We start from the raw sequence: 24439 nt of genomic DNA on the forward strand, positions 1-24439 counted from the left end.
CTGTAAGGCTATATTTTGGTAAGAGAAACAAGTTTGCAAAAAAAAAAAAAAAAAGTCTGTTTGAGTGTGGGGTTTTTTCCAGAATAATTGGAAGAAATTGTAGTCCACTAAAGCACACAGATTTTGGGGGTTTTATTGATGAAACTTCCAGGGCAAACAGTGCATGAAGAAAAAAGAAAATTCTCTTTTCTCAACGACAAAAATGGGAATGCACTATTCTGGAAGAGGGTTTCAAGAAAATGACACAGGAAACTTACCCAATTATGAATTTTATTCAGGTGATGGGTGACAAGTTTTACTTGATTGATATTTTCCACCAATTGAACATACTCTTATCTTACACTGTCTGTCAGGTAATAAATATTGAGATACTTACAAGTATGATTAAAATAGTTGATGGAAGGTTATTTTTCTAGTCTTCCTACTGCTTCTTCAAAATGCATTGTGCCTAAGAAATCATATGGTACATTTGAAAAGGTAAAATTACTTCCATTTTTAAAGTCTAGCATTGATCAAGGAGGGCACGTTGAAGAGGCATTTCATTTGTTGTTACAATTTCCAAGTTTAAGGAATATTATAAAATCAAGTAAGGATTCTTTTTCAGTGCATTTAAATACTTAAATTGAAAAAAAGAATTGCTGTGCAATTGTGTCACTGAAAGGACTTTAACATTGCTGTTCTATAATAGAAAAGTTCTAAATTACAATTTAAAATATTTTCCCATTGTATTTTTTTCTTTAATTACAAGAAATCATTGGTAAAGCCAAGAACATCTTTCCCTCAAAATGCTAAATAATGTTTTTAATTCTATTCCTGTTCTTCCCAATTTTTGTATCACTTAAGTAGTAGTAGATTTTTTTTGAGTGGATTATTGTATTCAATGGGGAAAGTGTAGCACTTGTTAAAGCCATCCTTTATTTGGAGCTCAAAGCTGGTATTACTGGTAAGGACTAACAACCATATTAGTCAGCACATACCAAGGGAAATTAATCGACTAATGCAAAGTCAGTATGAATAAGTCTACTTACAGAACCTGTCCTCAGAGTCTGAGGTTCTGTTGAGCAAGGTATTTTCATCATTTCATCCAGTATGTTAAAAATTTATTTCCTACAATATTAATGTTTTGATGTTTTGAATTCACCAAAGTGCATAAGGTGCTGTACCTTTCAGTGTAGAAAATTCAGAAACAAACCTTTTCACATCCAAAGCCTTTTGTGTTAACACTCAGTGATTTAGCAGCTAAACTCAAAGTCAAGCAGTGGAGTGGTTTAGGATCAATTGCATATATGTGATTATAAGATGTGAACTCCTACAAATGGTGAATTTCTTCCAGTTTGAAATCTTTATTCCTCTGACAAGTACTAAGAGTGATTGTGTACTTAGAGCTCTGACTTCAGAGAGTTCACTGGTGCAAAGTGCTGAATAACCTCCAAAAGTATTTGACGAGGTAGCTGCACCAAGATTTGTGTTGAGATCCAACTTCATGTGGTTTCTGTATCATGATTAGGGCAGCTTTCAAATTTCTCTGCAAAATAGAAACCATGAAGACGAAATGGTCATAATGTTTTTCTGTACAGGGTTTTTCTTACTTGCTTTTCAGTGTTGCATGTTGCTTTTTGTTGTATGTGAGGCATAGATTTTAACAACTGTACAAATAAATATCAAGAGTCATAAGTTTATGACAGATATTTTGGGTTATCCATATAGTTTTAGGATATGAGTCTTTTGGTGTTTAGACATTCATAAAAGCATCTTTAATATTCTGAGTACAAAGCTTGGGGAAATATCCTATTCAAAATATAATTTGGGAAACAGTATTTTCTTTTTCATTTATCTTATTGCTGATGTATTTGCTAATCAAGCTGTAGAAGAAACAAAAGTATTTTGTGATTTCATAGAATCAGATTTTGGTTGCCAACAGGCTGTGTTCTAGTACTACCACTTCTGATTTGGTAACAACTACCCATGTGAAAAGCAAATACAATATACATCTGAAGCATGTTTTTGTCCTCACCATATTAGTTATCTGTTAACCAAATTAACTATATTATGATGAACAGTCACACTGTATGTTAAAGTGGGATGCCTAAAACAGCCTTGTCATTTTAATAAATTTTACTTTTTAGAAGGACACTATATACATATCCTCACCATCTTTCTTTAATAATAAAAAAACCTCTTTCCCAAAATGCATATGTTAAACTGGAAAAGTACATGATTACATGCAACGTGGCAATTTTATTTTACATTTTATGTATTTAAACTGAAAATTCTCAAATGAGGTAAGATTTAGAACCAAATCCTTGAACTACAGCATTAGACCTAAACAGTTAAATATCCCATCACAGTATGGCGATAGTCATCTGTTCAAGCATATGGAATCTTTTGGCTACTGGACTAAGTAGTTAATATAATGCCCAGTGTCCAGACATGGACACAACTGTTATGGAAGCAGAAGGGAAGAGCCTCATGTATTGAACCCATTTGGACACTGATAAGTAAAGATTAGAAAAGTGACTTTAAATAATATAGGGACAAAGTAGTTATTGCTTTAAACAAGTAATTCTTTTAGAAAATGGAAGCTATCATATTTTTTCCAAAGCAGTTTTGGTTTTTGGGGGGGGGTTTCAGTTTTTTGGTTTGGTGGTTTTTGGGATTTTTTTTTTGCTTAAGTAGAAGTTCAGACTCTTGAGGGGAATTAAAAAAAAAAAGAAAAAAAAAAAAAAAAAAAGCCCAGTGACTCTACTTTTAAATATAGCATTTATCTGTTCTGTTTCAGAATCAGAACAAAGAACAATAATTGTATGTAAAACTATTTTACATTTAAATCCTTGCATATGTGTTTTCCACCTTAAGTTATTTTCAAAGGACTGAATATTGAACTTCTCTGCAATGTGTGCTTAGAAACATTTTGATGGGAACTTTTGGTGTTGTTTAAAAATCCTGAAATTTCATAATCCAATTCTACTTCTTTTTGTTTAGACATTCTCTATTAATTAGAATAGAATCATAATAAAAAGGAATACTGCATCTTTAATGATGTTTTGTGCCTGTGTAGTTAAGCTTTAATGCTAGGGAAAAAAAAAAAAAAAAAAAAAAAAAAAAAAAAAAAAAAAAGATTAAATTAGCCTTGTAACCTCTTTCTCTTCCAGACTGATGATGGAAAATAAAAGCTCTTAGCCACAGAATGTAACACTTAGAATTAATATTTAATTAGACCAGCAAATTGTACACCGTGGCTGAAAGCTTCCAAAGAGTTGTTAGTGCCACAATTGACCTACAAGTTTAATAATAACTCACTTCTAGGAGCAAGTGCCAGTTCAGCATAGTGGAGCCACTGTAAGAAAGTCCTGTGAGATTAAAATCAGCAAACCAAATGGCAGGCGAGGATTCCTGGGATGGAGCCTTCTGGAAAGCTGGGAGCTGGAGTAGCTTTTCAGCCAGGATTCAGATGAGAACAGTGGGCAAAAAAAGCTGATCCCTCCTGTTCTGGGAGCTTCTGGTTGTAGGCCAAAATCTTAGAACAGATTTTTTTCTAAATGTTCTTCCTGCAGCTATTAATTTATATCACAAATCAAGTAATGAATGGCTTATCTTCATCTTTTAATTAACTTTTAATACAAGCATTGTCACTGAATTCATTGGTCATGAATTTTACTTATGGAAGAAGGATACATTTTTGGTATGATGTGTCATTTAGCATGTTTGTATTGCAGAATGTTTAATTTTATAGTATCTTACTGCTACATAAAAGCATCCTTGCTAGAGTAAGATACGACAAGTATTTTGTCGTAATATTATGAAATGTGTAAATTAAATATGAAATGAGTATACATTGTAAAATGCAATATTTTGAAGGGTAAATAGCTTAATCTTGCTTTTCATTGTAAGAAGAATTGAAATAAATGGAGAGCCAGTAGCTCTCCATTAGACATCTATCTGAGCCTTAATTCTATGGCAAATTATTCTAGTGAAATAGGGCACCATAAGTTCAAAAATGTGCAAACACACAGCAACAGACTGAGGAAGGAGATTTCTGCATTATTTATTGGCTAGATCCTAAATAATTAAAGAAATGCCTACTCATTAGTTAAAAATTAAAGCAGGGGAGGACCTTGCCAGCAGAGGGAGCAGTCATGTCTTTCCTTAGGTTCCCATCGTTTCCAGCCTACCCATCATTTCCACCCTACCTCTTCTTATTGCCCAGCCAGTTTCCCATCTGGACCCAGCTTTGCCAGCCTGCTCCTGATGACAGCCTATAATTTTATACCAGATAAGGAATTAGTTTCTTTAATGGTTTTATATTTCAGAATCTTGCCACTTGGTTTTCAACATCAGTTAGGTGTTCCTTTTGATACTTGTGTACTATTAATTGAAATAATAGTGCAGGTTCTTTTTGGTCACCTGAGAATAAAATGAGAATCACTGTTTAAAGAATTAAAGTTGCAGTGAGTGTTAGCCTTTCTAAATTGATAAGCAAACTACAATGACTTTTTTTTTCAGACAAAATGGCAACAAAAGGAACTCCTGAACTTTTTTCTTTTAATGATTCCCAGTGAAGTCATAGCATTTTAGTTAAGCCAGTTGGTTTCAAATATGTAATTTTTGCAGTTTTGTTGTGGCTCTTTTGTAATATGCCTCAGTCTTCACTCTGTTTTTCCATCTCTGTTTTATACTGCACTATGACCAACTTGTGGCATAGCACATTCTCTGAGTTCAGTTTTCTAGAGGAATCTGCTCCAATGATCAGTTCATTTTTGTAATGATAATAGACAAGTAATAACCCATAGATTTCTAACTATATGCTTTTATAACAGTGAGACAGTCTCATTAGTGAAAACCAGATAATGTTCAGGGGAGATACTGGGCTCATCTTAGCCCAGATCTTTACTGATTTCTTCCCAGCCACTCACCCTTCACTGGAGAAGAACTCAATCAGATTTATTGCATCTCCTCAGTCCAGCAGGACTTGTGCAAGAGCCCCATGCCCCAGAACCATTTACAGCTACCTGCAGCCTGTGCTCTCAGTCACTGAATGCTCAGGAAAGAGAAGAGAAAAGCACTGGACAGGATTCAGCTCAAAAAGTGTCACCCTTTAACACACTGTACATCTGTCACCTCTTTCAGCCAGATAACAACAGGATTTTCAGCACCCAGCTTTCTGGGCTTCCACTCCCACACCGTCTTCATGACACCAAGTATGTTGCTGATACCCCAAAACCATGGATGCAGCCTCCTGAACCAAGCCTCAAATGAGGGGGGTGGGGGCAGATAGAGCTGCAATGAAAGGCTGAGTTGGGATCCCAGCTCACTCTTGACTGGCTTTTGGCTTTGGACAGCTCGTATGACACCTTTGTGCTTGTTACTGACTTGTAAATGAGGAATGCAGCACTTGCCTGTCTTTTGTGAAGCACTTTGAGATCAACAGATGAAACATTTGATTTAAACTACTGGACTTGGTTCATTTTTTTTTAGGCAGCAGCAGCAACTGTTATTGACTTGCTTAATTTATCTCTGTTTAGTGATCTCTCATTTTGCTGTTGGCCTTTAGGTCTGCCCTTCAAGGGCAAAACAAACACACTTCTTATTTTGTAAGGTGCCAAGGTTTGCTGGCCTTAGATTCTTTCACAGCTTAAGTAATACACAAGCCCATCTTCAGTGAAGATCCGAAGTTGTTTTGTTTTGGGGTTTTTTTTAGTGTGTGATATTTAGGGGTTTTTTTCCTGACTTGTTATTCTTCCTGAAAATTTATCAAAATTAATTGTATACAGTGTCATCCACCTTCATCTGACGTTTTATGGTAATCTGCAAAAGCACTGCAGAGTTCCCACAGCAGAGAAAACTATCAAGACAAATGTTATTAAAAGCAACCTTAAAACAACAACCAAAATCTGGAATTAATATGTTGTGTAGCATGTTGACCAACAGATGCTTTATTACTCTCTTCCCATTTTTACGAGTGTGTTGCATCTAATTTCCTGCTCTTGTCTTCACTACATGTTCTTTCTTTACTTCTGCAACTTGCATTAAAATTTTTCAAAGATACTATTTACTGCTTCAAATTAGCCAATGTATTTAGTTAATGTTATTGTGCTGATAAATAAGTCAACCAAAATCACTGCTTCTCTGGTTTCAGCTGTACAGAAGGATATTTTACCTAAGTTCTGTTATAGTTACTAAGGTTCTTCAAAGGTAAAAGAAGGTGCCTGATCATCCAGAATCCCCAAGTGTGGATTTCTCATTGCTGAAGGTGTTGCAGTTTGTAGCCAATCCTCTAAGTTTATTCCTTGAGTATCTATCTTCCAGCAAAAACACTGCACTTAGTGTTCAGTTTTCTTGTGAGGTTGGTACAGATTTCTGCACACCAACATTTGTAAATGGTCATCTTGTATTCCAGTGGCCTGAGAGTGCATTCATTTTAAACCCAAAATGCAACATTCAGTTAGTAGATTTGCTGTGTGCTAACAGTGCTAATCAGTCTGGAGTTAGAAGATGGATACAATTTTATAGTTTACAGTCTTTATTAATTATCAGATAACACTTCTTGGCAGTGCAGTTGTTAATAATTTACTTTGGTGGTTCGTGAATAATCAAGAAGTGCACAAACTGGATCTCCCTATAAAAGTAGTACAAGAGGCTGTTACCTAACTTCTTTTACCAAAAGAAGATGTATGGAAAATTCTGCAGTTCTTTGAGAAGTAATTATTAACAAATGGTCATAAATATTTAAGCCATGTTTCTTAATAATTTATATTTCCAATGTAAAATTCTTTGGAGATTAAGTAGTAATGACAATATTTGTGTATTGTGAAGTCCTTACTGCATCATTGTGTGATAATCTTTCAAAAATATCAAGGATTATTTCATTTATTGAATATCTAAGCACTGTTTCATTTTAGTCCCGTGTGGACTAAAATTACTCCATTATGGTGCTAATCTTACTTCAGCTTTACGACAGAATGTAACAGATTTTTTTTAAAAAAAATACAACCAATTTTTGAGCTTTTCTTGAAAATTCACTCACTAATTTTTTTTTTTTTTAAGTTCATAACATTCATATAATTTGGCATGAACTTGCTTGGTGTTTATTGTTGAGACCTTCTTTCAAATGAAATGTCAGGATTTCTGGATTCACCTGTTGGTAACAACAGAGATTGTTGCCTCCAATTACAATTTTACCTGGACTTGGGAAGAGTATCTGAATTCCTCTTTGAATACTTTGCTGTCATACAAAATACTTAAACTGGGTTTTGTCCCAGTACAAACAATATTTGTAAGTAGTGTTTTAGGTGATGAAATCGAAGTAGGATTAAAAGTATTAATTCTTAGATAATCTGCATCTGTTCTTAGATAATCTTAAATGTTTTAAAATAAAACCAGTGGTGAGATTATATTACCAGAATGTAAAGATACATAAGTAGCCCTCTACCAAAATATCAACTTAATGTCTCTTTAAAAAGAGATGTGGTCTTAAAATACCTTATTTTCAATGCAGTATGTAATTGCATATGAAAATTATGTTAATGTACTGCCCGGAATAAAAATGCAAATATATGCGAAAAGCCTATGTAATTCAAGTATATATATAGATGGTAATTGTATCTCATTGTAGATCTTTAACATGAGCATCTTATTTTTCTTTTAAATTTTGAGATATTTTATATGTACTTTGTAGAAAATTGAGGCTATTCTAAGAAAAATTTCCATTGTCTGACTTTTCTTTGCTTAAGCAGTTCAAGGACTGAGAATTTAAATACTTTGATTATGTAAATTTTGTGAGGTTTTTAACTTTTTAGAAACTGACAAAATGAGAGGATGGATTTTGGATGTTAGAAAAATTTTGAGAGGAAATTGGAGGAGAACTAGAAATTGGAGCAGAGTAGAAAAGACAGGTTTTTTCCCTAATATAGAATCCAGATGAACCAAGATCAATTTGATTAATAGTAGTAATGATGAAATTGTGGTACATTAAGAATGCAATCCAGTAGAAACACACAATAATTATTTCAGTGTTCAAGTCTGAGCATCCAGGCTATGCATGAATTTGTATTGGTAGAGTACCATGCTTTATGCTCAAACACAGAACATTTTAAACTGCTTTTATTGGAAATAAATATTTTTAAACACCCACAAATAATTACTCAAAGGTATGTACCTTCTGAAAATAAATTAGTAAGACAAAACAATCTTTTTTTCTATAATTGCCCTTCCCCAAAGCTGCTTAAACACAGGTACAGTTCCCATTTCCACAGCCAGCTCCCTGCGTGGATTTTCTTGACATGTTTTGAAAGTACACTTTGGTTGAACCCAAATATTGCAAGTTTGCACTTAAAAGAAAATGTCTGTCTGAAACAGTAGCACAAAGTAAGATATAGAATGGATGCCCAACCCAGCCTGCACAACAGGATTGCTACCATGTCGTTAGAATAATTATATTTTGGCTGAACTAACTAATTTAGAAAAACTGCAGTACATCTAGCAGGACTGAAAACTTTCCAAGACTGGATTTTTTAATTTTTTTTTTTTTTAGTATAATTTAAAACAATACCTCTTCTAGCTGCCAACAAACTGTTTCCCTGAATCTCACCATTCCTGGCTTTCCTCCTAACCATGTCCTGTCTCACCTCCAGAGCTGCCAAGTTTATGCCAGAAGCAGGAGGTATATTTGTATGGGGCTGGAGGAAGATCTGGAGCTCTGTTAAATTTTCCAGCCCAGATGGGGCAACATGATTTGTGTGTTTATGTCAGTGTGCCATACATCACAACTATCTGTGTGCTGACGTCAGCTTTGATTGGACATTAATGTGCTGAACACTGCAAAGTAGAAAATACATGATAGATGCAGATCTATGGCAACAATGCCACATAAGCAAATGTCTGTTTGGTGTGGCCATTCACTGTGCAAAATATTTCCCGGGATACAGTGCATTAAGCCAGGGGAATATTTTGACACACTTTAAAAACAAAAGCAAAATCATCATGGGCAAAGAGAGCACCATTTAAGGAAGCAAACCCTTTCAGAGGAAGAGCTGAAACCAACATATTAACTCATGTATCATCAGGCAAATATTGAGGTGCTGTCCCTCACTTGAATCTTTCCAGAATTAAAACCAAATAGGAGGATACTATTGTTATGATTTTCAGGAGTGTCAGTGGTGAGGATTTGTAGTTGGTAGTTGAGAACCTTTCTTTCCACAGTTTTTCTAACCCATTGTTATCAAAACTGGCAAGCAAAAACATCAATGGACAGCGAATGTTTTTTCAAAGGACAGGATATTTCTTATGTATCAAGAGTTCAGCTTTGTTTCCAGGAGTCATCAGTGTTTGTTTATTTATATAAAAGTTTTGTATTTCTTACCTACACAAATAGCATCCAGCAGCCTCCTGAAGGACTGACAGAAAGATGGTAATTTCTGGTCTGTGGGTTTATAGAGGTCACTGACTGGTTTAGATTTCGATTTATACCATCTTTATGTGATTGCCCCTGTAGAATAAAGTGACCAAAATATTCCATTAAAATATAATATGTTGTCTCTCTCTTCCTAGAAGACAAAATTATTTGAGTCAGCTTTACTATTTCAGAGGCAGATACAATAGCAGAGTCTAGGGATTGCTGTGTGGGCAGTGTTCTTTTACCTCACATCACTAATGTTATTCCTCAGAAAGGAAATTCTGTAAGATGACACCACTTTATCATTATCCATCATTAGAATTTGTGGGTAAAATGGAAGTTCCCTGATTCCACAGGGATGGATGCTCTTGGCCCATGCACAAGTAGCAGCTTTGAAAAGAGACTCCTGCCCAAGATTTGATGCCATCTGGCCCAGAAGGTGGGGAAGGGAGGGGGTGTAAAGGTACCATGGGATCTGTGGGTTTAGGCCTGGGCAGATTGGGCTGTTCCAGACGGGCCACAACTTCATGGAGAGGTCAGAAAAAAGAATTCAGTTTATTCGTTGACAGGACCAGGAAATTTTCTGTAAGCTTCTCTGTGGCTAAAAAATAATGGTTATTGAAATGTGGGTTCATGAAAGCAGTTGGGATGTTGATCACTATTGTAATAAACCTGAATGTCAGTACAATGCGTGGACTATTCTAACGTGTCTGCTGATGTTTTAGTCCCTTTGCTCCTAATTTATAAATTGTTATTATAACTAGTTTACCAGTATTTAGATTGACCTTTCAGGATAAGCATCAGTCATATAGTTCATGAAAGAAGTGCAAAATATTTTAAAATTAATAAAAAATACAAAACTATGACCTGGAGCTGCAGAGCTAATTCCTTCCAATTGTAATGGGTATTTTGAAGTGATTAGTCTTGATACCCATGAATGTTTTGATGAAGGTAGCACCTACAACCACCAAGAACAAGAGTATTATACCAGCTGTCCAGGTATCTTTAAGATAACTAATTCTTACCTTAAAGAAATATTTTGCTTTTTACCACAGATGTGTTTCTCTTTTTTTTTTTTTTCCTCATTAAATGTTGACATCATCAAAGCATTTTAGAACATTTTTTCTTACTTACCTCTGAAGATCTCTGTTGTGACCTTTGAATGTCTCTTTCTGCTATATAAAATTAAGTAAAGAAAACCATATGGAAAAGAGCTTATTTAAGACATGACAGTACATTGTAGCACAAGACATGAGGCAGCACTTAAAAATCACAAATATATTGAGAAATGGTAATGCTGCCTGAGGCTTTAGAGCCATGTGTTGTGCAGAGAGAAAGTTTTAGAGGGGAAAATGCTAAGAAATTACTTGAGTTCTCCATGTTTGACTGATAGCCAAAACTAATAATTGTGTGGGTTCTACTTGCTCAAAATATTAGGAATGATATGCCTAAGTGTATTAAAAGCCAAGGTTTTCAGAACCCAAACGAAAACTGGGCAGACTCATAGTAGAAATTAATGAGAGAGAAGCTTAACCCATGGCTTGTAAATATCGCTGATGTGAGCAAATGCTTGCTATGAAGATTTAGGGAAATGTTAATTTAGTGCTAGTTAGCCCTTTTATGGTTTGTCCTTGTCAAATGTATGTTTTCTTTAGACAGATATTTCAAGTTGTTGGGGTTTTTTTTTTAAGAAAAAAAGCCTTCTAATATAATTTCTAAGTAGTGATGACCTATTTTTCCACCACGGTTTGTCATTGAGAAGACCAAGGCTTAGTCTATGAACATTAATTACCTTTTTCATCACACAGGATGTGTATTTTGTTTCCATGTCTTACAGAATAAAGCAATTATGGAACGTGTAACAAACTTGTCAGATATGGTAGTTGGTCTTGAATCATTTATTGGCTCTGAGAGAGAAACCAATCCATTGTACAAGGATTACCACGGTAAGTTCCGTCTTCAGCAACGCAGAAAGTCTGCCGTGAGTGTTTCTAGGGCACTTAGCAGCTCACCCTCCAATTGGGTATCTGCTAGGGAGCAGTGTTAGATTTTGTTTTGGAATATACCTCTTAAATGTTTCCCCTTGCCTAACCAGTCTTGAGTTAGGGAAATTTTCAGCCAAGTGCATTAAGGCTGCAAAGGAAACATGGCAACTCCTTGCATGTTGTCAAGCCGCATTAGAGAGGCATGGCTCAATCAGATGTACATCTCACCAGGCAGGCTTTGGGGAATTCACATGCAGGGGAGGCTTGGCAATCGTCTGACCAGCGAGCTGAACTTGTCATGAAATCAATACTTTTTGATCTGCCAAGTTTTAAATTGAGAACACGGGAAAACATATATTATAGTAAGGTTATTTAAACTGCTAAATTATGTGCTCGGTAAACTGTGCCTAAAAAATAATGTTCTGTTTTTTCAGCTATGGGTTACAGGACGTGCATATTTAAGGGAATGAATGTGGGCATATGTGACGTGTAAAATATGAAACTGATTTTGGTTAAAAGTCATGTAGCCTCTCAAGTGTTTCATCTTCAAAATGTGTAATGGTGCTTAATATTGCATTTTGATTCCCAAGGATTTTTGTTAGCTGTTGCAGCAGAACTATTTAAATTTCAGAAATTATATTGGAAGTTATGCACAGTCAAAGCAGTGAATAACAGTTTTAGCTAATCCAGAGCAGTGCTCAGACTGTGCATAAATTACAGCTCTTATTATTGTGATACTACTGTAGTTCCATGGAAACCTTGAGCTGAAAGTAAACTGCTTATCTGAAACCTGCTGTAAACATATGACAGTGGCAGTGTTTTCCCTAGCAGAATGTATGGAGTATGTAGAAAAAAAAGCAAAGATGATGTTGAGACACCACTGTGTGTATGCAAGCTGTAATTAATAAATCAGAAAAATCTTTCTGACTGCAAAAGTAGTGCACATTTCATTATCTGAAAAAAAAAAGGTGAAGGAAAAAGAAACCATGAACAAAAGCTGGAATAATTTGCCTAATTATTTTTCCAACTGTATAATCGTGATATGGCCTTTGTTTATGCTAACATAATTCTGTCAGTTTAATACTCCTTCTCTCAGTACTGAGGAGATCCTTTAAGACAATGTGTGTTTTAGCAGTTATTTCCAGGTTTCCTATAAAAAAGTATGCTACGTCATTTCTGGTACTATTTAATAAAAATGATGCATCAATTTACATTGCTTTTGAGATCTGCACAACCTTAATTTGACAGTCTGAAAAGAAGTATTTCTAATGGTTTTAACTTTGTGGATTCTTTTTGCCCAAGAATGTATTTTAAGGTTTATTTACTGCAGATTATGAAAGATTTTGACATTAGTCAGGAAAAGTTTGATTACATTATTGCATTATTTAGTGAATCCTCCTTAATAATTTTATTAAGCTTCCTGCAAATTTAAATATTTGAAAAGCTACAAAATAATGAATAATTATACAGATGACCCCTAAATAAAATTTCTAGGATGCTGTATATAGCAACTCTGTGTTATACCTGCTGTTCCTATATATAATAATTAGATTTTGTACTCAAAAGCCTAACAGACAATTCTTCTAAGTCACTGGACAGGAGGCAGGGATTAAACGGGAGGATTTAAAACTGTAATAACACTTTTCTAACTTTATTGAGAATTTTTGTAATTAGTGCCCATAAAAATTATGCTTTTTAAAGTATTTCAATTTTAGGAAACTTCCTGTAAAAAAATAAATGGCTGAAAAAATACTTGCCTTATTTTAAATAAGGGGTTTTAATGTTTGGGGATTTTCTCACAGCTGCCGTTTTGAAGTCAGATACCTTTTCTAAATGTTCGGTATTACCATTTAGATGCTGGCTTTATGAATAGCAAATATAGGCCAGAAACTGAGAAGCCCTGTAGAATTCTCCTGGTTTTCAGATGGACAAAATCACCCTTAGGTTGTTCAGAGACTATATTAGGCTGCACAAAAACCATCCAGCGTCCTTGTCAGAAAAAATCAGCTTGAGCTGCAGCTGACAGAATGCAGAGCTTGCAGTGCACCTAGTACTTTTAAAAACATCTGAACAGCTATAGAAGCCTCCTGCAGGAGGAAAACATATTTCTTCTGAAGTGGCACAGCGGTTAAAATTTATTAAAAAGCGTGATCTAAATCAGGATTTCCCAGAAACTTTTTTCTCAAGTCATTTTCTGGGCACAAAACGAAGGAGTTCTCATTAGAGCTTCAGTGGTTATCAGTAACCCATAAGCCTTGTTTTGCTGGCTGCTTACTGGTGCATTTAATAAAATAAAGATCACTCAGTGGTGCCGTGGGCAGCATGCAAGGTGATAGCCATATTTGCTTACTGTAAATACAAGAGAAAATCACACACAAACCGGCTGTAGTTTTGACAAGTATTAAGATCGCTCTTTACATCTGTACTTCTGTACCAAAGTGCAATTAGTTTTCCTCGCACAAGGATTTCTGTTTATCTTGTTCTGCTTGATTACTTGAGCATAATCGCGCCGTTTGCTTCATTGCTCCTGGTAGTAAGCTCCAGTTTAAAAAGGGGAGGATGAGTGTGTATAAATATACAGAATTCTGCTGTTAAACTCTAATTTATGCATCTGGATGACAGCGTTTTCCTAATTTATTTTTTTCCCCCTCCTTTACTCTTTCTTTCCACAAGGTTTGGTTCATGTACATCTGATTCCCCGGCTTAATAGCTTGATCTGTGATGTGTCAGACACGAAGGACCTTGCTTTTAGATTAAAAAGGAAGCAGTTCACCATCGAGGTAAGAGAAACGTTGTTTCGCTATTTAGAACCCAAAAGGTGGAGCTAATCCCATCTCTTATGTTTCGTTTTGTGAAATACATAAAATATGCATCAGATGATGTAAATCCATTTCGTTCTGGTTTTGCTGTTCAGAATGGTTTTATAAAATGCTGTAATATGCCTTCTAATTAAAAATGTCTCATTTGCTGCACTAAATCGGTCTGTTATAAATACTTTATTTTGGCTTAAAATGTACATAGAAAGTAGGCCACAACCTTCAATAACAAAGCATGACATGTTTCTAAGGATGTCAGGAGCATATTTAATTAAATGTTAATGACTTGCTCTTACTTGTGTTAGTGGGTGGGAAAGTAGCTACATGTTATTACCCCTGTAGAGGGAATTTTATGTATAATGTTGCCTAAAATTGTATGTGGTATGGGGGATAAGTGTCCTTATCAGTATTCAGAAACCATTTTCTTTGCATTACTGAAATCACCTTTCGCTCTTTTATGTCATTTTAAACACAGTATCATTTACACTAATGTCCTTAAGTAAATTTCCTACTAAATTTAAACTTTTTTCTGTGACCTTTATACAGACAGCCCTGATAGAAGGCAGTAATACAAAAGATGTATTTCATTTTAATCTTGCTAAAGAGCAAATGAACATAGCACTATTAAGCAATTAGAGCTGATGTATTTATTAACCAAGTAATGCTTAGAGATGGAAGATGGCTTTCAGGGTGATGCAGTAGTCATCGGTACAGTCTGAGCAATTTTTTCTTTTTTTTTCTTTTTTTTTTTTTTTAACAAAGACATAAAACAGCCAGGCATCCCTGACAAACCATTTTATTTAATCTCTTTTCAAATGAAAAGCTCTTAAGCAGGCCACTTGTCTTAACTGCTTGAAACCATAAAAAGAGAGAATTGCCACCAATAAATTAGCATATTTTTTACTCCATCACCAAATGCTGGTCAATGTGGCTTGGCACTGCTTTGGTGTTTGGGACTTCACCCTTAAGTGACCACTTTGGCCCTTATTTGACCCTCTGCCCTTTTTAGCTGGCCACTTGATAAGGTAACTTAAGGGTTCTCTCTCTTCACTGCCCCCTCCCCTTCACAATTGCAAGTAGCCCTAACCTATGAATCATTGAAAGGGCCCTATCAAGTGACAAATTAAGATGCCCTCCTCCTAATTAATGGTCATCAATGTCTTTAATTATCTAATCCTATTGAGAGTAGTTAATAGTTAATCAGGCAGCCAGTTCTTCATGCAGGTCATCTCTGCATGAGTGCTAGAAGTTTCTCAACTAGAGGTATCCTCTTCAGAAGCCACTTAAAGGCAAATACATGAAGGAGGGCTTTTTTTTCCCAAAGACAATTCCTTTATAACATTTGTCACTTTCCAGAGAATGCAGTTAGTGAAACCAGGCATTGTGAGGTATTAAAGCATTTGAGCAACTGCTTTTCAACAGTACAGTAGAAACAAAACCCTCGGTAGTCTGTGTTTGGTTTTAAAATACAAATGTCCTCTCTGTTTTCAGACGTGTAGGGACATTTCACAGCATAGGAAATTCTCAGTTATTATAGCTATGAATCAGAATATTGGGGGGGATTCTCATCACTGAGTCCTGTCTCAGAATACAGTCTTTTTTTTCAGATAAATTTGAGATTCTAATCTGTAATGTAATTTGGAAGGAGAGAAAACCCGTAGCAGGAGGCTCTGGAAAAAGAATTTAATTAGCCATGGGACACTGGAAACAAGAGTGAAGTGCAACTCTTGAAACAACCTGTTGCCCCAGACATGCGTAGATGACCCACTTGTATAATTTCTCCCTTTGCTGCTCAGCTGCAGCCCCTTTTGAATAACTTCAGGTTTTGTTAGAGATGTGCTTTCTGTAAGCTAAACTGACACAAACTATCCCTTTTTGAACATGTTGGATCACTGTCCTACTGTGATCTTCCTGTACACGTTTCACTAATCTATAATACATATGTTTGTCTTCCTCATACTGTTAGGGAAAGCAGACTGCAGCCAGGCTGACTGGAGCAATCAGGGCAGTAAGAAAATGGGAGCAAGGGAGAACTGAATTAAGAAAGGGTATGAATAAGGTCTTCTCAAATGGGTTTCTACAGTTAGAATGTGATGTGTCAGCAGTCAGTCAGTGTTGGTTTTGGGGAGAGAAGCAAAAAGCTGCACAACGGTGTGCATTGCAAGCAGCAGTGTGCTTTATACACAGTACAGCTGAGTTTAGGACTTCTTTGGTATGTACTTTAAATATGAAATGAAAATGCATATTGAGTGCCTTACAGTTTTGGAAAGGTTCTGCATACTTACATACAATATTTAGGGTAAAAATGCTGGCCTCTACTTGAAATGCCTCTTCAAAATCAAATTACATAAGAAAAGTTAGAAGCGCAGAACCTGTGAATTATGGTGAACTTTCTTCAAAATGGGTTTTTGTCACTAGACCATTATTTTTTACAGTTAAAAATAAGAGCATGGAACATGAATTTTATCATCTCTGGATTACTCACCAGTTAAATAACTCCTTATTGTTTGGCCCTCATAGATGAAAAACCTTGAATGTCAAATCTATTTTATTAGATTGCAGTTTTGTGGGAGAGACTCCACCTCTTTATAGCCTGCAGAATCTTTTAACTGTTTCAGTTTTCCTTGTGTCTTCTTCATCAAAATAAGATTGACTGAAATGTTTTCTTAAGAGATTTTTTTTTTTTAATTTAGGATGATGAAAATGGTTTTTAATGAATATTTATGAGTGCTCATTGTCCATTTATAAATTATGAAGAGGAACCTTTCCAGGAAAACTTCCATGTTTATCTAAAAGGTGCAGTAGCTATTTCAAGCTTTCCCAAATCTTCACACATTAGTTACTAGCAATATACCCTTATATGCAGCATTATCAGAGATCTATCTTATGTGCATGCCACTTTAAAGGACACAATTTTGAAGTTAGCCTGTCTAATCCTATTTCTTCCCACTTTGGAATCTTAATTAGAAGGAGATAAAAACCATCATTTGACTAAATTATTGTCTTGAATCTGTAGCAAAAGGTATAATCCGCAATTGGGCCAATTAGTGTACCCCATAGTTAGCTATGCTGAGGCAGGAAACTTGATTAGATCTGACACCAGCCTAGTTCCCACTGTTGTTTTGCCAGGTATGATGGTCAGACTTCAAAGGGCTTGAGGCATCAGCAGGGCAAGGTTTGGAGGCCAGCTTAGGTCCGGTCGTTAATCTCCCTGCTAAAACCACAGCAGCCCTCGCACAAAACAAGCTTACACGACACAATCATGCGGTATTAAAGTTTGGGTTGAGTCATGCCAATTTGCCTTTGATTTTCTGATGATTGACTAAAAGATGGCTACATGACTAGACACATACTGAACGTTTACTGATTAGGTAAGTTCCCCAAATATTTGAAATATTTTTTGATTTCTCAGTTAAATGATATGACAACCCGTTCATCTTGGTGCACTGTTCAGCAGAAGTTGTTCTTGAAGTGATTTTCTGCTTTATTTGTAGCTCTGAATGTAACTTTTATCAACATTTGAGAAATTTTCTGGGAGTATTATGTTCATGGTTTTATTTGACAGAACTTTATCTTTGTAGTTCCAAAGCCCCCTGTATCAAGACTTAAATTTGTGTGTCTGTGCTTAAATTTGGTTTTTTGCTGCTCCAAATTTCTATGGAAACATTGTTTATCTTTCTTATTTAGGTAGATTTATAATTACTCGCCAAAAGGACATTTCCCCTTAATTATTTTCCACCTCACCATCAAGTAAAGCACTGTTCCATGGCTGTGATTACATAAGTGTTCTTTTCATTTGCAGTCTGATTTGTTCAAATATTGTAGTAACAGTGACATGTTTCCATTCTGAGAAAAGCCTAAGGCTGCTTTAGTATTATTCCAAATGATTGAAATTGCCATCTTGCTGACTTTCCCTTGGGCAGCTTAGGGCCTGTTTACTTTTGTATTTGTTTCACATGTTCCCTCTGAGTTTGGCTGGCAGGACATCATTACCTGGTTTGACAAGACAGTTGGAGAAGATTCGTGTTTGATTAACTCCCTTTGTTTTTGTCTGGACAACACAGACCTCTAAAATTATCTGTTTAAAGTTAAAGCTCCTGATAAATTCAGATAAACACTTGCAAACAGAAAAGTTTGTGAGGGTGGTTTTTTTTCAGTTCCCTAGTTCTGCTTAATTTTTAAGTGTTCAAGTAAAAGTCAATTGTTAGAAGTATAGAGACAAAGCTTTTTCCTACAAGTTTTTATATTATAGTTTGTCTAATAAATAGTTGTTGTGCAAATACATTTTTTTATCAAAACACAAGTCACAGCAGCCAATATTTTTTCTTTTAAATAGCTACACCTGTGCAGCCCATGATAAAAATCTTTAGAAGGCAGCTCAGTTTAAAGCCAAATGTCATATACAATTTAAAGAATTGCCACACAGCAAAAAAAACAAGTTTCCAGAACTTAATGTACAAGTTCAAGAGTTTCTTTTCTGAGAGGTGTTTGCTAACAGGATGGGAAGAAATTAGGGAAGTCCTGTGGCAGGAGAGTGGCTGGTTTCTCAGAGCAGGGCAGATGCAATATGGTACTCCAGAGCACTCTGTACTGCATTTTCCCCATGGCAATTGCCAGAGTAAAAGGTTTTCTCTTTGGAAGGAAATAACCACAAATACCAGCAACTGAGTCTATACAGAACTAAAAATAAACATTTGATTCCAAAGGCATTCAAATAATATCCTGTGTTCATCTAGCAGTAAAAGGCTGTGAGAAAATTAATGATTGGCAAAATAAGAAATAATTGCAACTCCAGATATTCATGTCTGTTATGTGTCCAACACTGGTATTTGGAAGATGACTTAAAACTCTTTAAGGTGGTGATTTTGACCATTTAAATCAGGAAATATGGCTTAGGTAGCCTCTGTATTTCTGACTTTTTTTCAGTCTTCCTTTCAGTGTCGTGTCTCTCTTTTCATTGCTTATCTTAGACAGACTACACTGTGGTAAATATCTTATTTGCAAAAGGGAAGTGCAAAGGCCACTGTCAGAGATTATTTACCAAGACAGGTGAGTAAGACCAAGTCAGAGCTGAAATCTGCAGTGCTTCAGTGTGGTATCCACATAGCACAGGTTTGGTCCTAAGGGGCTCAGAGCTGGCAGCATCACTGAGTGCCAGAAATGTGCTTCTGCAAACATCCTCTAAGTAATTATTCATCAGGAGCAGGTATAGAAACTCTTGCTATTTCTTCTAGAGAAATAAGTCAGCCCTGTCACCAGCATGTATGGGATCAGTATATATTTAAAATATATATCCATGCCATACCAGCCTCTCTATTGAAGTGAAAACTAGAAAATGGCAATGAGAACATCACTTCTTTTAGCTTCTCCCAAGAGAATTTGAGGCAGTCTTCGGTAATGGCTGACCCTAATCTTGATTATATTTCTCAGATGTTTCTAAAGTTGAGTCAATTTGTGCATTTCAATTAATGAACTATTTTTGGCCACTGTTAAATAGAATCAGTGAGCCTGGGAGCTAAAAAGAGGCAAAACACTGGTTAATTATAAATTTAGGTAAACTGGTAGTTCTCTAGCCATCATTCAGTAAAATAAGGAAAATAAGCTAATACATGCTACAACATACATGTTGCACTTAGATCTATATACCTTCATATACAGACAAAAGAACTCTGTATTTGAAATAGTGCACAGGTGCCCTTACAAGACTTGACCTTCAGTTAGATAGATATAGAGATAGATAGATAGATAGATAGATAGATAGATAGTCAGATATCAAAATGAAAACTTCCTTTACTCTGCCAGCACTTGTGACTGCTTGGCTGCCCGGGGCCTGGAGCCTGGGTGAAACTTCGCAGGTACTCCTGGTTCAGAGACAAGACAGAACTTTTCCAAAGTGTTACAGAGAGCATATTTCTTCAATTTTCTCATCCCCATGTGTTTGAGAACACAACTACCCCTAGGGCTTGCATGGGAAACCTCTTTCTCCTCAGCCTGCCTTGAGAGATGCATCATACCTGGCAAACTCTAGTGCTGGAGGTTCCACTCCAGCTGGGGGGTTCCAGTGCAGGGAACTCTGCATATAAAACTAAACTTTCCAGTAGAGAGAGGTAAAACATTGGAATAAAATTCAGCTGAAATTTTTTTTGCATTGATTTTTCCTGTCCATTTTTCCCATTATATTAACCACTGTGTTATTTAAAAATAGTTCAAAAGACAATAACTGTAATATTGTAACATTTTCTTAATCTAAAATTAATAAGACTGCAAAAAATATTCTCCTGCAAAACTAATTCTGTCATAATACCAAGCTCCATTTTGCATTATTTCACCTAGTAGCCAGTTCAGGTTCTCTTTACCTGGTATGGTGTACTTCACTGAATTGTTTTGTCAGATGCTGTCAAGCCAACCTACCATTGTAAAAGGAAATCAAACTAAATCATTTTGGCATGAGCCTTCCAGGAATAAGGCACAGAATATGAAGGGTTTGATGAAATCAAGGATTTGATTTCAATATTGTAAAAGACTGCCTGTCAAAAATGTATTACATTTTTTCAAACAATTTTGAATAAATATACATGTTTAAAATGGTGACAGTACAATTTAGCTAAAGTTTTGGGAGAGTATTTTTAAGTTGTAATACCTTGAGGTGAAACAATACATGGAAAGCTCCTATTTGAAAAGAAAATCCATCTGAATCTTAATGGTGCACTGGACTGAAATCAAGTGATCCATTTTATACAGTGTATGGAATTTCAGAACACGTACCTTGTGCACATGTGGAAGAATTTCATTTGAAAATATCACCTTCTTGTTGTATACTACTGATTCGTGTAAATAAAATTATTAATTATTTGTCTTTAGGCAAATATAGGAAGATATTGTTAACTCTTAGGTTTCATGGGAAGATTTGTAATATCCTGACATTTATTTAATAATCAGTTTTGTTTTATGGGTTGTATAACAGTGTCATGTGAGTTCCATTCATTATTTCAAAATTTTAACCCTTGTAATACAGTGCAACTGCAGTTTCTTGTTAGTAAATAGAACTCATTTAACAGAACTTATTTAAACAAATAATTCTGGCGTTTAGAAATATTTATGCCATGTGTTGTTGCAAGGGAAGAACATGCAGCACAAAGTCATTAATGCACTGAAAGGTCGCTTGTGCATATTGTAATGGGCTGCTCATTCTCAGGATCTGTGCTGAGTGTCAGTGTTGCAGCATGAAAGGTTTTGGCCTGTTCACTCTGTAAATAAGTGGGTCAACTTCTCCTGTATCTGCCAGACAAGTAAAGTAGTTGACATATTCCCACTTTCCATTAGAAGATAGGTAGACTAAGGACATCTTTTGTAAAAATGCTGGTTGATGAAGATTAAAAAACTCTTTCTCTACAAGGATTATATTATTCACTGAAGCAGTAGCATGTGTTAGACAAAGGTCTGTGGACATGAGTTAGAAAGATATTGATGGTAAGTCTTTAAGAAATAAAGAGTTAAGCCCCATATTTGTAGTAGTTCTCAGCAGGAACTGAGTGTAATTTCCATTAAATGCTCTTTAAAATATCAGAAGTTTTAATAAAATTAGGATATTTGATAGTTATATAATGTTCTCCTTTTACAAAGAATGACAAATTCAATCAAGCTGTTACATGGTAAAACACATCTCTGTGTTTCTGTATCTCTGTAAAGACAGGAAAATAAAAATAAAAACTGAGAGGAAAGTCACATTTTCTCATCCACAGGTCTACATTTACCTGAACCTTATTGACAGGCACTGAAGTTCAGGGCTCTTAGTGAAAGGAATGAGAGGAGGAGGAGGATTTTTCATCTCCATGTGCAAGATGAGCATCCATATGGATCTCCTTGTTTCAGTGCTGTTCGTTATTGGTTTATTGATCTTTGGGTAGGAAGTGATTCAAAGTACTCTCTGAATGAGGAAACTGAGAGATAGCCCCATCTAATACTTGTAAAGGGTTTAAAACGGCTTTTTTTTAGGGAAACAGACCAATGCTGCTGAACATTTGCCATGACTAGTAACACATTTAAACAAATTTCAAGTGCTTTACTGTAACTTTGGAAATTCAAGGTTAAATGTTAGCATTTCTAGTCTTTTGAAAATATTAATGGTTTTGGATGAACATAAATCTGTAAGGAAACCACAAACTTCTAGTTTCTTTAAATTTTCTGCCTCGACAGAAATTGTTTCATCCCATTTTTCTGATCTACTTATTTTACTGGTTCACAAAAAATATTACCCTTTATTGAACTGTTAACATACAGAAACTTGGGTTTTTAAATTATTTTTATTGGGAGCAAACTAGTCACTATTCTTAGTCTGAAAGACTTAATGAAAGTGCCAAAAGGAGACAGGAGGAAAAAAATATACATGTACTGCAAAGTACTGTAGCTGAAGAAAAAATGTTCTATAATCATTGTGCAAATACTACTTTTTGCTTTGGCTAAATTATGGGGTATTACTAGTAACTAAATTCCAGAGTAATTTTATTCTTATATTTCTGTCCAAGAGAATTGTGCAAAAAGCAGATTATCATAAGGGGGAAGGTTAGGTTTTGGTCGTGCCATCTTTATTGCTCTCTTTCCCACATTTGTTTTAGTTACATGGTTTTGATATTTTTTTGTATTGGGATTTTCTTGGTTCTATTTCATAGGGTTTTCAAAGGATTCTGTGTCACACATAATGTAAATTAAAGTTTCTCATTGCATGTTGAAAACCAAGAGCTTTTGAAATATCAAGTGAAGCTGTCTCCTAGGAGGAAAACATTATTTATTGCAGTTAAAGTTATGTTTCTGGCCAGCTTAACATTGACACCATATTAGCCCCCTTCAGAATAGAATGAATGATACTGCAAATTAACCATTCTGTTTCCTCCTTCCTTCTGAAGAAAGTAAGCAACAATTGTATAATATACAATAATTAAAGCTTTTTATTGATGTCCATAAATGCATAAATAAATAAAGGGAATTTGAGGTGCCAGCTTACACCATTCATAGGCTACTTGACTTTCAGAAAACAGCTGGTAGCACTTGCTGAAAATAGTTCATTTTAAATGCCTCATTTCAGGTATTTAAGGTTTGAAAAAACTGGTTTTAGCTTATGAAAATATGGTCTCTGGGCTCTTCATCAACTTTCTTCCTGTTTGAAGTCTGTTATAACAAAAATTACTGAAGAATTCACTCTGATGTTCATAAGTTCATGTTGCTAAATGCTAAAAGATACTTTTTTTGTCATATTAAACCAGTAATCTTTGAGTAGCGTGTCTGCTTGAGTCGTGTTGAAAAGTAAAAGAGGAAAGCAAAAATAACCCAGCAGTTTACCACTTTTAACTGGGGGGATGTGAGTGCTACTGCATGGGAGAAACTCACCTTGCATCCAAAGCAGAACTTGCCATTCTCCAAATACCCAGGTTGCTCCATATTTAAAGTTTTAATATCTTTAGTAATCTTTGCTAAGGTTACATTTCCTTTACTACCTCAAATGCACTTCAACAAATCTTTTCCTACCAGAGAGAACTGTGGCAGGAGTAACATCAGCTTTTTTGGGTTTTGTTTTGTTTTGGGTTTTTTTGTGGGTTTTTTTTTTTGTTTTGTTTTGTTTTGTTTTGTTTTGTTTTGTTTTGTTTTTGATTTGGTTTTGGGTTTTTTTTGTTTGTTTTTTTTTTTGCTTTAATGAAGGGAAAAACGATTCTACTTCTAGGATAAGTATTTATTGAGCAATACAAACCAGTATGTAATTTGTAATTCTTGTTGCTATTAAAAAAAAAATAAGAAAGAATTCTAGTACTTGTATTTAGATCTGATCCTGAATAGTAGCATAGCCATGGGCTGTTTATGCTTGGTCTACATCATCTAGAGTAAAAATAGCCTTCCTGTCATTTTATTGGCAGAGTTTTAGCTACTCCTTTAATTCTGTTTAAAAATGGATAGAGAGAAATACAGCATAAATATTGAATGTGTGCAGATATTTCAGTAAGTAACTGAAGGGAGATTCCTGATGCTTTGAAGAACTCTGTAATTAACTGGAATTCATATTTTGTTTAAGAGGCATTTCTTAAATTAATAGATTATTTTAAAGTATTATGGTAGTTTTTGTATTTGTATCATTCAAGTAGCTGCTTTTAAATATCTATATATTAAAATGTATTTGTTTTAGTACTGTCCTGCTTAAGTTTTATTATTTTTAGATTTCCATTTTGATAAGAAATTACTAGTGAGCTATTTCATTTCTC

At 35.2% G+C, this 24439-nt stretch overlaps 1 protein-coding gene across 1 annotated transcript in view; it reads left to right on the forward strand.

Moving 5' to 3' along the window:
• The window catches only part of ELP4 (elongator acetyltransferase complex subunit 4), a gene marked incomplete at its 5' end in the record, with an annotated part of 133979 nt that overhangs the window by 46365 nt on the left and 63175 nt on the right, over window positions 1–24439 (forward strand). Inside the window, 2 exons of the mRNA XM_083885362.1 lie at window positions 11229–11337; window positions 14050–14156. Coding sequence (XP_083741488.1) covers window positions 11229–11337; window positions 14050–14156 — 216 coding nt within the window. The remainder of the gene's footprint in view (window positions 1–11228; window positions 11338–14049; window positions 14157–24439) is intronic.

This window comes from Zosterops lateralis, assembly GCF_965231275.1.
Source record: "Zosterops lateralis genome assembly, contig: SUPER_6_unloc_1, whole genome shotgun sequence".
NCBI lineage: Eukaryota > Metazoa > Chordata > Aves > Passeriformes > Zosteropidae > Zosterops > Zosterops lateralis.